The sequence below is a fragment of the Phoenix dactylifera genome, chromosome 6 (genome assembly GCF_051530095.1).
Source record: "Phoenix dactylifera cultivar Ajwa chromosome 6, Ajwa_hap1_PhDact_Kaust_v1.1, whole genome shotgun sequence".
NCBI classification, from domain to species: domain Eukaryota; kingdom Viridiplantae; phylum Streptophyta; class Magnoliopsida; order Arecales; family Arecaceae; genus Phoenix; species Phoenix dactylifera.
This window is the reverse complement of record NC_143195.1, coordinates 3,104,326-3,122,310: the sequence shown is the minus strand read 5'-3', so window position 1 is coordinate 3,122,310 and position 17,985 is coordinate 3,104,326. Positions and strand designations below refer to the sequence as shown.

At 39.8% G+C, this 17,985-nt stretch overlaps 2 protein-coding genes across 2 annotated transcripts; both read left to right on the top strand.

Moving 5' to 3' along the window:
• Positions 1 to 10,242: 10,242 nt before the first annotated feature.
• Positions 10,243 to 11,306, top strand: LOC103703826 (uncharacterized). Its single transcript, XM_008786835.6, has one exon. The coding sequence runs from the start codon at positions 10,317 to 10,319 to the stop codon at positions 10,713 to 10,715; it is 399 nt and encodes a 132-aa protein (XP_008785057.1). The 5' UTR covers positions 10,243 to 10,316; the 3' UTR covers positions 10,716 to 11,306.
• Positions 11,307 to 14,741: 3,435 nt separating this feature from the next.
• LOC103703850 (pentatricopeptide repeat-containing protein At1g59720, chloroplastic/mitochondrial-like) lies at positions 14,742 to 17,770 on the top strand. The gene has a single exon (XM_008786867.6). The coding sequence runs from the start codon at positions 15,708 to 15,710 to the stop codon at positions 17,202 to 17,204; it is 1,497 nt and encodes a 498-aa protein (XP_008785089.3). The 5' UTR covers positions 14,742 to 15,707; the 3' UTR covers positions 17,205 to 17,770.
• Positions 17,771 to 17,985: the final 215 nt, after the last annotated feature.

Below are 17,985 nucleotides of genomic sequence, written 5' to 3'. Positions count from 1 at the left end.
AGTTCAAGGTCATGAGTTTTCCGCTCCTTGTATTTGTGGTTGGTGTTCGAGTTTGCATGGATATTTTGCCCCCTCTTTTGTCTTCTTTTTGGAGCTATTCAGCTTTTCTCAAGTCAAAGCTCATACTAAATCGTAGAAGGCGATTCAAGGCTTTAGGTTGTGTAATGTGGAACTTACCGTTTCCCCTTGCTTGGAATATTTTCACTTTGTCGCTATTCGGAGGTTTGGATACAATTTTCGAGATTTTCTCACACTGATGTAAGGTTATCTACCATCCACGTTGTCTCATTAGTCTCCACTATCGTGACCCCAATTGCCATGCTGCATTGTGCATATCTATCTAGCTCACTGGATGGCCTTTTGTAATAGGATCAATACACACACACACACACACACACACACACACACACCCCATTTCTACATTTTATACTCTTGGAAAGTCCTTAAAGGTTCATTTAATAAAATTGAAAAGAATATATAAGCTCGTAGATCCTAATAAAAAAGGCACATTATAAAATTAATCTTAGAAATTCATATAATACTGCAAATAGAGCACATTATGATCGAATATCAGGATAGAACGGTCCACCTAAGGCTACTTTTAATAAATAATTAATCGACAATATAAGTCTCCTCTTTTCAAAATAAAGCGATCCTCTTTTTTTTTAATGATGTACATTTAGCGAAGAAAATATGAATGATTGAGACAAGGTTCACCGAACCAGTACCAAAGGGGATACCGACTAGCAATCGGTTTAGTACGATATCGGTCCATACCGTACTGTTCTAGAATGAACCGACAGGAAAAGTTTGAGAGGAATGAGAGAGGGGGGAAAGGGAGAAAAGGAAGGAGGGAGGGGGAGAGGGGAAGAAATCGTAACCCTAATCCAATCTCGAGAGAGAGAGATGGAGGGAGGGGAAGGGAGAAGGAGAGAGAAAGACTTACACGTTAGGGGCAAAGAGCATAGTATTTAAGATTGAGGGGCACGGGGGCACTTTTGAAAGAGTTCCGAGCTAGGAGGTGCTTGCTCGATTTTCCGAGCTAGCAAGGGCGCTCGTTAAATTTATTCAAGCTAGAGAGTTGAACCGAAATAAATAGCTGAACTATGTTGGTCACCGATCAATCCAATTTGGTACATTTTGAATCAGCTAGTTTTGCAAATCTTGAATTGAGAATATGTTTAAGTCAAATAAATTTCTTAATATAATACACTATAATTATAAATGAATTTTCTATATTGTAGGAGAGAAAGGATATAAATCTGTATGTACCTTTGGCAATCGTAAAAGAAAATTTACATGATAGAATTATAGACATATAGTTTTGTCTATGTTAGCCTATATCACTGTTATTATAGAGCACAAACTAGTAATCTCATAACTATTACATTGCCACTATCTAAAAGTTGTTAAGTTATTATTTTGGATGCATTATTATTCACATTTCAATAATTATTATATGCAAGAGTCATGTCTACGTTTGTATATGGAAACAATCCATCTAAATAGAAATTACATGATCGAATCATAAGTGGGAAACACATATATACTTGTAGCAACTTGCTACCTCCACCTTGTTTCCAGCACTATAATTGATGCACTTTAGTTGAGAATCCTGTAGCTATAGCATGCGAAAGCCATACTTTTTGAGGCAAAATAGTTTGCATTTGAGGACAATCACATGAAAGAGCCATGCAACTTTGTGATAATTATTATCGTTTTGAAGAAAATTACCATCATAGAGCAACTGATGTGAGTATGGCTTAGATTTCAATGACTTCTCACCACCATCACAAATGCATGGCAAATTGCAATCTAATAGTCATTGCATATAATGGCAAGCAAACTCGGATTCGGCGGAATCTCATTTTTTGGTAGTACGAAGGGGGAATTGGCCCAAAAATTGATAGAGGTAAAGACGCAGCCGGGCGCCGGCGGCTTATTTAAGACCTGAAAATGAAGGAAGCTGTACGGATTTGCTCTTCCAGCAAAGAAGCCACTTTAGAAAGAAATCGTTTTAAACAAAGAGAAAGAAGAAAGAAGAAAGAAGAAGGATGACGTTAAATTAAAAGAAAGAACCGCCTCTTCTTGATAATTATTTACTTCCGTAAATGCACAAATGCTGATACTATGAAAATGCCTTGCCATGAAAATTTAAAACTTTGTGGAATATTAAATTTAAAACAAACTTTGCCATGAAAATGTAGATGGCAGCTTAGATTGCAAGAAGATACCAGTATATATCATGAATACACAATGGCTAGAAATTTATAGTCATCATATAATAGAATTAATAATGCCTCTGTGTGATTGCTGCTATTGTAAAAGCAAAACAGTAGGCACTCCAGTTGCTATTGCATGAAAGTGCCATCACTTTTATACCTGTGCTAAGGCTTTTGCTACGGTACTCCAAAGTGCCTCTGTGTGATTGCTGCTATTGTAAAAGCAAAACAGTAGGCACTCTAGTTGCTATTGCATGAAAGTGCCATGTTCACTTTTATACTTGTGTAAAGGCTTTTGCTACGGTACTCTAAAGAGCATTTTTATCCTTTTACCGTGGCTCTATTTCTAGCCATCCAGTTCAATGCGGACGGCTTGGATTTATCTACTGGAGACTAGTTGTAGCTTGTTATGTACATGGTTGGTACGGTAAATACCTCAAACTTCACGGTCATTTTCATACTAAAAAAGGTGGCAGGCCTGATAATTATATCGAACTATAAAGAGGCCAAGGAGGAGAAGAAGAAGAAGAGGCAAGAGATGCCAAGGTAGTGGGCAGGCGAAGTGGGCATCAGTGACGGCGGAGGTGGCAAAATTTCCTAAATACTCTCATGAAATGGATGGTCAAGATATCTCGTATCTTTTTATAAAGTAATATAAAAGAGTACCATAGCAAAACTCTTATGGAAAACAATTGGTATAACGAAAACCTTTATTTTGAAATTGCATCCTCAATTTAGAATCTACCAACCTTGCCACCTCTATCATTGTAGATGCATGATGTTTGGCAATCATCAAAAACAGCCATACCCTTGTGCAATAGATTTTATATCCATGCAATACAACCAGCATTCCTATAGCCATTAAATAATCAAGGTATTTAGGAGCTATCTTTTGGACATGCATCTTGAACTCGCATGGAACACACAAGTTGTTTGTCATTGGAAAAAATGGAAGGCCATGTCACGAGATATGGTGTTTCTTCGGATGATTTCTTTCAACTCTAGGATTTGCCATTTTTTTCTTTATTCAATATACTAAGCACGCTACGTACATCGGAATAGTACATAACATGTAGCTTCAACAGAACCTTGGATCCGGTCCACAGGACTCACTCACAGCGTAGCTTGTTCTGGTGGTCAGGGAGTGGGTCCAAGTTGTACAACAAGTGGGACCCATGCCGTTCTCAATACCAAATTGCCCGGGGCCCACCGTTCCTGGCATTTGGAAAGGAGGTCAGTGGCAACGTGCTTGCCCCGATTATAATCAAAATGGACAAGGGAGCAGGCACCTTGCACCCTTGCCTTCTTCTATCCCTTGAATGTTACATCCTACCTAACAAGATTAAGTGACATTATATTCCATTGTATATTAAGGTTTCCTTAAAGAATAAACCCTTCTTTTGTTAATATTTATGTCATTATTCTTCTAAAATGTAATTTGCTTTTATATGTGGGTGAGTAAAGTTGCTTTATTATAACCTAGCTAGATCATGTATTCGAAATATGGAAACAATATTTTTGTAGGTGAAGGATTGCATATATCTGAGACTATCTAGAATAAATGAATATTATTATTTTGTGACAAACAATAATGCGAGGTAATGGTATGATGCAAGTAGTAGGATAGGAAGTTATATATGTTTGAACTTTTTTATTCTTCCTTGGATGTATGTGTCTGATGACTCATTTGATTTATGGAAATAAAAAAGGACAAAAAGTATGGTAAACAGAAAGATGGAGAAATATTACATATTTGGTTGGAGTTTTTAAATGAGAAAGATGAAAAAATGGCATTTTCATGGAAATAAGATTCTCATATTATATGGAAAAGAAAAATCTATATGGGATATAGAAAAGTTCGGTGGGAATAAAATAAGATCTTTTCCTTCATTGAGAGCATAACTAGTGTTTTACACAATTTTTTTTGAAAAATAGATGCTTAACTAAAATAAGTTATTCTAGAACGTGCTATTTTTCGATGGTTAACTAAAATACAAAAATCACCTCTTCAAGTATTATACATAAGGGTATATCAGCTTTCTAAAAAAATTTATTTCAGTGATAAATTTTTTTTTTTGATGAACCAAACGAGTTGTAGGAGACTTATGCAAATTGAGAATCTTGTTGAAGAGAATCCTGCAAATTAAGTTATGTTTGAACTATTTCATTCTTCCTTGGATGCATATGGTCCTTCAATATTAACCCAAGAACAGAAGGCCTTCAAAACCATTACGTCATAACAGCCATTATTTTTAAATACAAACTTTCATCCTGTCATGACAGGAATTGACCCACCCTAATTGTTTTAGATTTTATAATGCAAGTGTTAAGAAGACGGCACCAACTCGAGCCGAGCAGCGGACGCGTTATCTTACAAGTTGGTGCGTCGGCGTGAGAGTCGTCTCTCCCATGTGAGGAGTCGGTGAGTATAAAAGATAGTTTATGGTTTCCCCTAAATGAATGAATCATTGGCCACCACACCACCCTCCTCCCATTTTAATTATGCTTAGTTTGTCTTAACTAAACTAGTTTTGAATATTGCTTCCCTTCATGATCAATAGAACTATCGAGAACTTGTTTGGTTTGCAAGAAGACAATGAGAAAAATATGGTCAACAAAAAATTAAAGAAGTATCTTATATTTGGATAGAATTTTTAAATGATAGAGATGGAAAAGTATCTTTCTCGTAGGGATAAGATTTCTATGTGTCATTGAAAAAAAAAATCATATGGGATTAAAAAAAGCTCAGTTCTTGCTGGCTGAAAATTTGAATAATTTTTTTAAGAAAATATTTTTAACTTTTAGATAGAATGAGATAAAGTTTTTTCTTTTATTAAGGACGCAGTAGGTATTTTATATAACTTTTCTAAGAAGATAAATGCTTGACGAAATATAAGTTACTTTGAAATGTACCACTTTTTTATGGTCAACCAAACATGCAAAACTACTTTTATAGACATTAGATACTCTCAAATATCAGCTTCTCGGAATAAAATATTACAATAAAAAATTCTTTCCGCGAACCAAACTGAGTTTTAGGAGATATCACAAACATAACCATTACATCACCACTTGGTCTTGCCCCCTCCAAATTTCACAAATTGCTTAACAATTTGTGATCTCTGATTTGTGTACAAAGCATTGCATGCTCCAGAGTATCAGCATTGCATGACTTAATTTGGATACAAAGGGGGGAGCTCCTACGTTCCATGGCTAGGTCAGGCCAGAAGGATTTGGTTTTGCACACGGACAACTAGAGTTGGGCAACGGGCCGTGCCGGGCCGGCCCGGCCCAGGCCCCCCGGGCCCAAATTCTAAGCGGGCCGTGCCTGGCACGGCCCGTGAGGCACGGAAGGCCAGCCCGGCCCGGCCCCCGGCCCCTCTATTGGTGGGCCGGGCCGGGCACGGCACGGCACGGGCCGTGCCAGGCACGGCCCGTAACGGGCGCAAACGGGCCGTGCCAGGCACGGCCCGCAACGTCTCCAGACGGGCCGTGCCTGGCACGGCCCGTAACGGCTCCAGACGGGCCGTGCCTGGCACGGCCCGTCTGGAGAGGGGGAGTGAAAATAGCCGTTTCCAACGGCTATTTTCGTGAAAATGACCCTTTTACCCCTCCCAACAGTCCAATAACGGCTGAATTGAGGGGTATTTTGGGAAAAAAAATTTTTGGGCTTCTATAAATAGCCCATTCCTCCCTCATTCTCACCACACCAAACCTCTCATTCTCTCCTTCTCTACTGCTATTATTTCTCTCTTCAAAGTGCTCTTCTAGCAATTTAATTTTTAGTTTGTTCAAGTGCTACACAAGAGGAGGTTCCTGTTGAGAAGAGAAGGTCGCTTCTGTTGAGAGCACAAGAGGAAGCTCGGAATCTCGGCTCTGCCTCTGCCCTCCGACCCTCTACTCAATTCCTCCTTGCGGTTAGTTTTTATTTTTTGAATTAATCATAGATATGTCATCTTTTGAGGAAAGTCAGTTTGGCATTCCTGTTTCTGAGGGAGAAGAAACTAATCCCCAACCCCCTGTTCCTAGTTCCTCTAGAACTGGTGAACCGAGTGAAGGTCAAACCTCTTCTCGTAAGAGGACTAGTACTGTATGGAATGAATTTGATAGAGTTATGGTTGAGGGAGTCTGGAAAGCTAAATGTAAAAAATGTGCCAAACTTTATAGTTGTAGTAGTAGTGGGGGAACAGGGCATTTAAAAAGACATCAAGAGGGTCATAGGATGCATGATTCTCATGCTCAAACTCAAAGTAGCCTTAATATACAAGGGGGATTACTTGTAGGTAATTTTGCATATAATCATGAAAATCAAAGAAAAGCACTTGTAAAATGGATAGTTAAGGATGAATTACCTTTTAGTTTATGTGAATCTTTTAATTTTGAAGAATATGTTCAATTAAACCTACAACCTGCTTACAAAAGAACTAGTAGGCGTACATTTAGAAGAGTAGCTATGACCAATTTTTTAGCAATGAAACAAAATTTAATTGAAACACTTTCTACTTTAAATGTAAAAATTTCATTAACTTCTGATATTTGGTCAGCATCTGTAGGTAGTAATTGTTTTATTGCCATTACTGCTCATTATATTGATAATGATTGGCAATTAAATAAACGTATTCTTGCTTTTCGTGCTTTTGATTTTCCACATTCTGGGCAACAAATTTCAAATATAATTTATCAAACTGCATGTTCATATAATATTAATGATAAAATTATGTCTATTACTTTTGATAATGCATCTAATAATAATTCTGCTGTTGTATTATTAAAAGACTCATTGCATCCCATATTAGATGGAAATTTACTGCATATTAGATGTGCATGTCATATCTTAAATCTTTCTATTCAAGCTGGCATGGGCATGATTCAAGATGTGATTTCAAAAATTAGAAATGCAGTTTCTTTTATTCATGCTTCTAGATCAAGACTTCAAGAATTTAAGGAATTATGCATAAATCATGGTAAACGTTTTAAAAAATTTAAACTTGATGTAATTACTCGTTGGAACTCCACATATAGCATGATACATGATGCATACCCATATAAAAATTTATTAAGTGCATATATTAATGATCGTGGATTAGGATTTACATTGACTGAAACTGATTGGAATAAAGGAAAAATTTTGGAAGATTTTTTGCTTAGTTTTTATAATGCTACCAATGTTCTTTCTGGTATTTATTACCCTACTTCATGTTCATTTTTACAACAAGCATATATAATTAGTCAAAAATTTGCAGAACATAGATATGATGATGTTTTAATGCCTATTATTCACCTAATGGAATCTAAATGGAATGAGTATTGGGACAGGATATGTCCTATGCATAACTTAGCTGCTGTATTTGATCCTAGAGTTAAATTAAATGGCGTGCTAATTTTACTTGATGCATACGCTGAAAATATGAATCAAGATGCTGAATCTGCTAAAGATGAGGTAAGACAACTTCTTTATGATATTTATGCTATATATGATGAAAAAATTCGTGGATCTAGAACACAAATACAAACCTCTATTCCTCCTTCTAGTAGTTCTCGTTCGTCATCTATTTTTTCATTCATTGCACAGAGAAGACACACACATGCTTCAAGTTCCTCTTCATCTTCTTCATCTTTAAGTAGTGAACTAGAATTTTATTTACGAAATGATCTTCAGTCTGCATATGATGAAAATCAAATAGAGAATCTAGATGTATTATCTTGGTGGAAGAGTGTTAGAAATCAATATCCTGTTATGTCTGCAATTGCACGCGATATTTTAGCTGTGCCGATGTCCACGGTAGCATCGGAATCCGCTTTTAGTGCAGGTCGGCGTGTTCTTGACGAAAAGAGAAGTAGGATGACGGGCGAAACGGTGGAGATGCTTCTCTGCTTCAAGGATTGGCTGGATGCTGAGGCAAGACTTCAAGATAAAGGTGGACATAATACAACATCCTCTGATGATGATGATACAAACACTACTGAAGACTGAAGACTGAAGACTGAAGACTGAAGAGTGAATACTGATTCACTGAATCACTGATGATTAGTAAGATTTCTTAATTTTTTATAATTGTACATTTTTATTGTATTCTGGAGGTCAGACCAAGGTCCAAACCTCGGCCCTTTCTTAGTTTCTTATTGTATTCTAGAATCTAGAGGTCAGACCAAGGTCCAAACCTCCCTTCATGTACCATTTTGATTTAAATTAATAAACTGGTAGGGGTCTATGCCAAACCCCCCACCATTAAGGTGGCTTTATATTCATAAATCAAGATTTCTTAGTGTTCAATATTTATTAATTTATTAAAAAAATTTTATCGGGCCGAGCCGGGCCCAGGCCCGGACCGTGCCAGGCTCGCGTGCTAGCCCGGCCCAGGCCCTTATGGGCCGTGCCGTGCTGGCCCGCGGGCCGTGCCGTGCTTGGCCCGCGGGCCTAGACCGGGCCGTGCCGGCCCAGGCCCGAAGCGGGCCGTGCCTGGCACGGCCCGCTGGCCAGGAACCTCTAGCCCAGCACGGCCCTATCAAAGGCTGGTGGCACGGCCCGCTTCGTGCCGTGCCGTGCCGGGCCGTGGGCGGCCCGGCCCAGTGCCCATCTCTACGGACAACAACCAAAACATTCGTGTCCAACTAAAGGATAATCCCTCTTGGAAGTAATTCTTGTTTGATCTCTCATAGAATCACTTAATTCTGAGTGAATGATCAAACTTAAAACTTAAGCGATCCAACTATATTAAGTTTCTAGAATTATCCTTATGAAAAAAGTATTTTATTTTTGTATTATTGATATTCTTGTTTATATAATTATGAATATATAATATATAAAATGTTATCTTTTTTGACAATTTCTTTGTGAGTTACTTAATATTTATTGATTTTAAGAGGGGAGGAGGGGGGCCAACATCTCAGGTGTACTATAATTATAGAATACCTTATTCTCACGAATTACTGACAAAAATTCATTGGTGGGGAGCGTCGACTACACTCCGGCTTTTTATTTTTATATATTATTTAATTACTTTTGTGCATGAATTCACTTGAGCCACAAGTCTACTTGGAGGATTGAAAATTTATATGAACAAGCTTCTAAGCCTCCATGGTGCTTGGCCATTGGTGACCAATAAAGAAATGCATCTTATACATATTTTTATTGTTCATTGAAAAATCACTAGTAAAGTGAATAACTAATGCACCCGCTCATCGAAACAATACTAATGAAGTATATATCTACAGCATTACTTGTACATGCTAGATTTTCATTAGCTATGCAGCTTTGAATTCCTATAATTAGACCTATGGTGTGATAATTTTTTTTTTCTAAAATCAATGACTCGAACCTAGGTTATTGGTACCAACCTCCAATAACTTTATCAACTGCACTAGTTGGCCAAAGATTATCGGGTGGATTCCCATAGAATATGCAACCTCATCTAATTCACCAACTTGAAACATGCTTCATTGATATTTTTTTGTTTTTTAACCTATCAAATCTTCGACATGTATCCATGGGTTCTACAAAATTTGCTACTCAATCGACCAGGTGAAATTATGACATATGAAAGAGAAGATCCAGATTCAATTGGCCTCTCATTTCTCAAAATCTACCATGATGGTCTCCAAGTTACAGGAATTAATTAAGCTCCTACAACATGGATTGCCAAGGATCTGCTGTTGCTATTTTGCCTGTCTCCCGCCATTAGCACTAAACCATGCCTCTACTCACAACTTAAACCCAACTAAGATGCACCCATCGGATGGGTTTAATGATGAGGCTTTTGATCTTGTCATTTTCAGTATGGTTTTAATTAGGACACCCTAAGTAATAGCAACTCGACACGGAACACGTAAGACTTCAAAGCAATCTCAAGAGAAGCATGTGAGGTTGGGACCATCTGCATCACCTAACGCAGTCTTAAACCAATTCATAGCAACCTAACTCTGAACACTTTTTCTTTATTGACAGATACATTTCATACAAAGTTTTCAAGTCTCAGCTTTTCTTCAACAGTTAGCTATGAGCTGGCTCGTTTCTTATATAGTTATATATAAGCCGAAGTCCCATGGGAGAAGGTGTTGGTTCGTTGCAGGCTTGATTAAAAATTGAAAGAAGAGATGGAGAAGGAGATGGAGCAGAAGTTGGCCAAAGAGAACTCGCCTATGAAGAGAGATGGCCGAATCTTGACAAGGTGTCCCAACCTTAAGATTCTGAGGAGCCTCAGGGCCGCCGAAGCCATCGAGCAGGTGCATGGAGGGAAGGTCGTCGCTCGCGACGACGAGAATGGCGTGGTGAGAGTGAAGATTGTGGTGACCAAGCAACAGCTGAGGCAGATGGTTGCGTCGAGGGGCCGAGGACGGAGCAATGCCGGCCATCGTCCCTTGGCAGCACCGGCGCCGGACGTGGAGCAGTTGATGCATGTACTTAGGAGACGGCACATGAAGAGAGCTGAGGCCGAGAGGGGTTGTAGGAGTGGGTGGAGGCCTAAACTTCAGAGCATCCCTGAGGAGAATTAAGACATAAATATGTTGACAGTTTTAGATCTCCTATTCTTGAGGTTGGCTACAACTTGGGTTGAATCAAGAACATCTGTATAGCTTTGTAATCTTTGTTACAATCTCGTTCGTTGGGGTCTAATGGGATGAGGGATCTGTTTGAAGGCCTTTCTGACATTAGATGTTCTAGTTTGTTTCTTTTTACACTTCTTTTATTTAATCTCTTGATGAAGAAAAAATTGGAGATGTAATGCAGCACTCATCATGGCAGAGCCTTTTGGCTATTTAGAATGAACAGATGTCCAAGGATTAGAATGAAAGAAACTGGTTTCACTGCAGGAAAACTCGTAAAAACTGGCATTTTTTTTAAGGATGCTTAACGTAAAGTAAGCCCTTGATGCTATAGAAAGTGTAACAATTCAGGATGTTACTCAAAAAAGCTTATTTGGATTTTTTTGGTTTTGTATAATTACCCAAGATTTACCTAACAAATAACCGATGTGGGGTTAAATACATGCCCGCACGGGTTCTCATAGAAAACGTAGAAGAAATGCCGGCTATGCAAACATTGAAATGGAAATTATAGTAAAAGAATGGAGAGGAAACCTTTTCTAAAGCTTGATTTGAGAAGGGAGGAGGGAGGAGCTTTTTTGTGTCAGATACTTGAACAAAGACCTAATTATCATTGGATCTATGATGGAGTAGTCCTCCATTGTCCAATATGTGGTAGAGAGGTGCATCTTTACTGGACCATGGTGTAGCATTCTGTCACCAGATTGGTGACCGTGCGGTCCATTGTAACAAATTCATGGTTATATATATATATATATATATATATATATATATATATATATATATATATATATATATATATATATATATATATATATATATATATATATATATATATATATATATATATATATATGGAGTAGCAAGGAAGACATCAATCATCGGAGGGCGACTTCATAAAATCAATTATGTTGTCATTAAAAAATTTGGTGACGTGATTTTGATCATTATGAGATCATCACATGTACCTCCATCGCCGATACTTTCAAGTTGACATAATAAATATTGTCACTTATAACCACCTAGATCCAGCGGTAGAGAGCTGGGGTGGTGATGAGGCGTCGAGGAGAAGGGGAACGATAGAGAAGAGGTGGATTATGCCTTTTATAAAGAAGTGTTAGAGTTTGGTTAAAATATTAATGAGAGGTAATCTTTTTAATGTAAAAATTTATGCCTTTTATAATCTATCCTTCCTCCCAAAGTTAGGAGGATACAAATTGGTGGATTATGATGGACGGGCAATCCTCTACTTTTCATCCATCCTTTATCAGATTTTTTGAACCAATCATCCATCCTTCCAACTCCATTCATGTTAATTTCCTCTCATGACTCCAACTGAACGTAAGGTAAGACTTAAAGATTTTGTGACGGTATTTTGCTGTCACAAAATGTGCAAAGTTTTTCTGACAGAAAATCTTGACCTAAAAGATGTATGCTTTCGAAAAATCATTCAACACAGTGAGTCAAATGGTTGAACTGCTCGACCTGGATGGGTTGAGCTGGTTTTAACCTTTCATTTTAGTTTATTAAAAAATCTGAGAAATAAAAAAAAAGGGTTGGGGGAGTTAACCCTCTTTTAAGCCCTGATTTGAGAAGGGAAGAGGAGGAAGGAACTTTGCGCCAATCCAAAAACATGGACCTATTGTCGGACACGTCGGTGGACATGTGGTGGAAGTCTATCATCACTGGATTTATTGAGTAGCAACCCACCATCACTGAATGCATGGAAAAGATGTGCATCTTCTCTGGACCCACTGGTGAAGTATTGTGTCACCAAATCAGTCCATTGTCACCGATTCCAAGGTACAGAACACCAAATGCAAGACTAGTTTGCTATATATTGTTCAATCTTTTATTTTTGGTGGCCTATGGAGAAAATTCAGTTTCATGCCCAGAGTTCCAATCCTCCGCAGTGCAACTTTTGCACCGTAGAGTTATATGTCATTGCAGATGGCTGCTGTGTCATTTATCTTGAAGATGAACAGCTTTTATTCTTTTCTAAAATATGACGAAGCACCATCTACTTTTCAAATAGATGATGTAGCAGCTATCTATAATATTACAATTTTGTGGCACGTCAATGATACAGAAGTCGCACTGCATAGGATCCCGAATCCATGCTCTTAAGGACTCATTTGGTTTACGGAAAAATGAGGAGAAAAAATGTGGCCAGTAAAAAAACAAAGAAATACCTCTTATATGGTTGGAATTTTCAAATAAGAAAGATGGAAAAATAACATTTTCATGAAAATAAGTTTTTCATATTTCATGGAAAAAAAAACCATAAGAGACATGAAAAAGCTATTTTTTACTAGTTGTAAATTGAAGTTTTTTTTTTCAAAAATATTCTTAAGCCATTAAAACTCAACGATAAAATTTTTTTCTTTATCAAGAATATAATAGGTATTTCATATAATTTTATTAAAAAAAATAGATGCTCAACTAAAAATAAGACTGAATATGTTACTTTTCTATAATTAATTAAATATGCTAAAATTATTTTTTTATATATTATATTCTCAAAAAATATTTTTTTAAAAAAATATTTCAGTGGAGGGGAAAAAAAAAACGTGTTGCAGCACGCAAACGTTCTACAATAACGTACAGGTTCTTCCACCAATCATAGATACATGAACGTACGAGGAAGGCCCCCCATGATGCAAACGCGTCATTTCGGTGGTTGCTTCGCCGCAATGATCGCTTCCCCCATGTGAAGTAGCCGGTGGATTCAAAGCATCAATTTGCTTTGGAGCAATGCTTTCAGTATTACTTTATGCTTTGGCCCTGACAAAAAGAAAAAGAAAAAGGATAAATGGCCACAATCCCTCATGTTATGGACCTATGGTACCATTAAGCAAGATGATTACAAGCATGGATACTATCCTGAATCAAGAGGACCACTTTCACAAATGTGAGCCACCTATTTTCATCACCAAAATAATAATAATAATAAATGCTTCAAACTTTGTCCACTTGTACCTCCATCTTATTGGAAATGCTTAAGATCATGTCTATGATTTGGATTAGATCTTGGGTCTAACATTGATTTGGCTGTTTAGTTATCAGGTTTTACTAGAAAGGATCATAATGAATGAATTTACAAAAAGGAAAAAAAATATTTAATTGAATTCTAGCAATACCTTTTTAGAAGAAAAATTTCCTCAAGAATATATTTTTATTTTCAGAAACTCTCTGAAAGATAATTTTATAACCAATAGTTTGTTTTTGATAGGGTATGATCAGTTAGTTATGAAAGCAAAAAAAAAAAAATCAGACAACCATACACCCTCATTGATTAGTGTCTAGTATATATATTTGTACAAAACTGACACATCTAAGCTCCAATATATAAATCAGTGGGGCATGAGCATGCAAGCCTCGTCGACGTATTCTACATATCATGTGGGATGAAGCCGTCTTTACATTATTTAACATAAAATAACATTACTTGACGTAGTAGAATAGGAAGCCATGTTATAGTAAGCCTTTAGTCTTTATTTAGATGCATTTCTCACCATTAATCTAGCTGCCTTCATCATAGATCTATGAGCTGACTCATGACATCTCTATATAAGCTGAAGTCCCCAGAGACAAAGAGGCCATGCCATTACCTTCAAAGAAAAAGGAGAGGTGAAGATGGAGATGGAGCCCAAAATAGCCAAGATAGATAAGTGGACCTGCCTCAAGACCATCGAAAAGCTTCATGGTGGGAGAATCATCTCCCAGGAGGAGGAGGAGGGAGTAGCAGTGCGTGTGAAGATTGTAGTTAGCAAGCAAGAGCTGAGAAAAATGGTTGCATCAATGAGCCAAAAAAATAGCAGTGCAGCCGATCATCGCATGGCGGCGCCGCCGAGCTTGGAGCAGCTGCTGCATGTCCTTAGAAAGCGGCGCATGAAGGCGGCCGAGACCACGAAGGGCTGCCGGCCGGGCGACTGGAGGCCTGCACTCCACAGCATCCCTGAGGAGATTTGATAGATCACCCCAGTCCTCCTTTAATTTGCAAAGTTGGCTCTAACATGGAGTATTTTTGATCCATATCCATGTAGCTTAAATCCCAAGTTCTAGGTTAGGTTCTCATGCATGTGACCTGGTGGAGAGAGGGACCTAATGGTTGCCATTCATAACTATATCCTCTCTCTGTAAAAAGAATTATTAATGTGGTTTTCTTCACCAAGCTACTCTTTATGCACTTCTCATAGAGAAATTGAATTATTATATGGAAATTCTTGCTTAATTGTTACCATGAAATACTTATAATGCTATGATTGCTGTTCCACCTCTATTCAGTGCCAAAATTTTGCCTGCCACAAGATTTCTAGATTATTGCAAAGTAAAATAAAAAATGGTGGAGTAGAGACTAATTAATTCTTCTTCAAAATATTTTTGAGGAATAGAAGAGAAGACAAGTCTAAAATTATTTAAATACTATGGAGGGATCGAAGGGAAGAGATTACCTCAACACCGAAGTTTAAGGACTGAGATTCTCAATCAACCTTGTAGTCAAATGTCTCCCACCTGATTTGATACCTTCTAAACAAAAAAAAAAAGGTTCTAGTCATAACTTATTGTGATATTTTCATTATGTAAGCTGCAGGGCAGTTAGTATATGGGACCTGGGATAAAGTTTTTTATAAAAGTGATGAAAATAAAATTATGGTTTAAATTTATTATTATTACTTAACTCAAAGAAATCTAGTCAAAATTGGATTTGTGGGGTCAAACTTAGGCCATTATTACCCTAAATCCATCCAGTGACTTTACCAACTTGGCTATCTAAACTCATGTATTTTGATTAAACTCATGGATGAACAACAAATCTTGTTGCTATCTAATTTCATGTCCAAGATAATCATAACTTCTTTTTTTTTTTTGGAGAATATCATTTCCATGCTAAAAAGCTTCCAAACAAGTTGAATCAGCGCTACCAATGCTTCTTCGTCCATGTCCCTCCCCCTCTCTTTCCACGACGCCCGGGCCCAACTCCTCTCCGCCCTCGACTCCCGGCCCGGCCCGCGGCGCCTCAAGCAAATCCTCGCCCGCGCCGTCGCCACCGGCCTCCTCCGCGACCCCTTCGTCTCCGCCCGCGCCGTCGCCGCCGCCGCCCCCTCCGACACCCCCCTCGCCCATCTCGCCTTCCGTGCCGCCTCCCCCCGCCCCTCCGCCTTCGCCTTCGCCGCCCTCATCCGAGCCCACTCCGCCGGCCCCTCTCCCGCCCTCGCCCTCCGCCTCTTCTCCGACATGCTCCGCGCCGGCCTCTATCCCGACAGTTTCTCCTTCCCCTTCCTCCTCCGCGCCTCCGCCCGCCTCCACGTCGACCCTTCCCCCGCCCACGCGATCGTCCTCCGCCACGGCCTCGCTCCCCACCCCCACGTCTCCACCTCCCTCCTCCACTCCTACTCCACCCTCGGCCTCCTCGACGCCGCCCGGAGGGTGTTCGACGAAACGCCCCAGAGAACCACGGTCACCTGGAACGCCATCATCTCGTGCCACGCGAAGGCCGCGTCGCACGAGCGTGGCCTGTCGTTGTTCGTCGACATGCTGACCCATGGTGAGGCCCAGCCCAATTCGGACACTTTTGCGGGGGCCATCGCTTGCTGCGCGGGCGTGGGCGCGCTCGCCCACGGGCGGGCCGCACACGCGCTCGCCACGCGCCGGCTCAGGGGCCGGCCCGCCGAGGTGGGGACTGGCCTGGTCCACATGTACGCCAAGTGTGGGAGCCTGGAGGCCGCATGGAAGTTGTTTGATGCCATGCATGACGTGAGGGATGCGTCCACGTGGACGGCCATGATTGGCGGGCTGGCCATGCACGGCCGCGGGGAGGAAGCGGTGGCGTTGTTTGAGAGGATGGTGGGGGAGGAGGGGGTGGCACCGGATGGCCTTGCATTCACTAACGTGCTGCATGCATGCAGCCACTCTGGGCTGGTGGAAGTGGGGATTAGGTTGTTCAAGGAGATGAAGGAATTATATGGGATCAAGCCGAGGATGGAACACTATGGGACCATGGTGGACTTGTTTGGGCGTGCTGGGCGGTTGGAGGCGGCGCTGCGGGTGTTGGAGTCGATGCCCTTCAAGCCGAATCAGGTGGTTTGGGGCTCGTTGTTACATGCTTGTGCAATTAATGGGGAGTTAGGGTTCGGGGAGCGATTGGAGAAGCGATTGTTGGGGTTAGGTTTAGAGTTAGGGATGGTAGAGGGAGAGGAGGGTGGATTCTTTGTAGGTGTGTCTAATCTATATGCTAGGGGAGGGAAGTGGGATGAGGTTGGAAGGGTTAGGGACAGAATGGTGGAGAGAGGGGTGAGGAAGGAGAGTGCCATTAGCTTGGTTGTGGTGAATGGAGAAGTGCATAAGTTTTTGGTGGGAGATACAAAGCACCCATTGGGAATGGAGATACATAGGATGCTGTATGAAATTACCAGAGAAATAATGTCTGAATGGTAACAAAAGAAGATGAGCATACAAAATATCATGCAGCTCAAACGGGCTGGTAGCTCTCCTTTGCTAAAAGAAAGGGGATGGACTCTAATCATGTTGAGGTTCTCCAAGAGTTTGGGAATATTAGAGGTGTTTGTGAAGTAATGAAGTGTAGCATAGGAGACTATATTTGATTATTGCTTTAGGAATTTATGCCTATTTTGTCCCATGGGGCCTCTACATCCAAGCTTCAAGGCTTCATTTTACTCTAATAAACAAAAGTTTGGTGCCCATACTTTGACTAGTGCTTGATATTTCATATTTTCACTTATGTTGCGAAAGGGCAATAAGTGTGAGTGGTGTGAGTGTTTAGCTTTTCCTTGAAATCAATGGATTGATAGCAAAGTCTAGTTTTCATTGTTGCCACGAAGATTAACTTGATGACTTTTCCAGAACTAGATTAACTTGATGGTTACAAGAGTACTAAAATTTAAATGGAATAAAAAGTCACTTTCATCACAAATCCATATTATTATGAAAGAGCAAAGGAAATAGAGATTGCGGGAGATTTCAATTGTATTGATGGCCCTCAGAAAAAGTGAGGGGGGGGGGGGGGGGGGAGGGGGGGGAAGGCCTTCACCAATAAAATTGAAGGCAGGAAATTCCAGAATTTCATTATGGCCAATGGCTTAGTTGACCTTTGGTCATGAGGCCGATATTTACTTGGTACAAGAGGTTGGGCCAAGCGAGAGTGTGGGAGAGGATTGACGGAGTATTTGCCATAGTCGGTTGGATTCAGAGATGCTCA

Coding starts and splice junctions, on each gene's coding strand:
- LOC103703826 (XM_008786835.6), top strand. CDS start 10,317: ATGGAGAAGGAGATGGAGCAGAAGTTGGCCAAAGAGAACTCGCCTATG.
- LOC103703850 (XM_008786867.6), top strand. CDS start 15,708: ATGTCCCTCCCCCTCTCTTTCCACGACGCCCGGGCCCAACTCCTCTCC.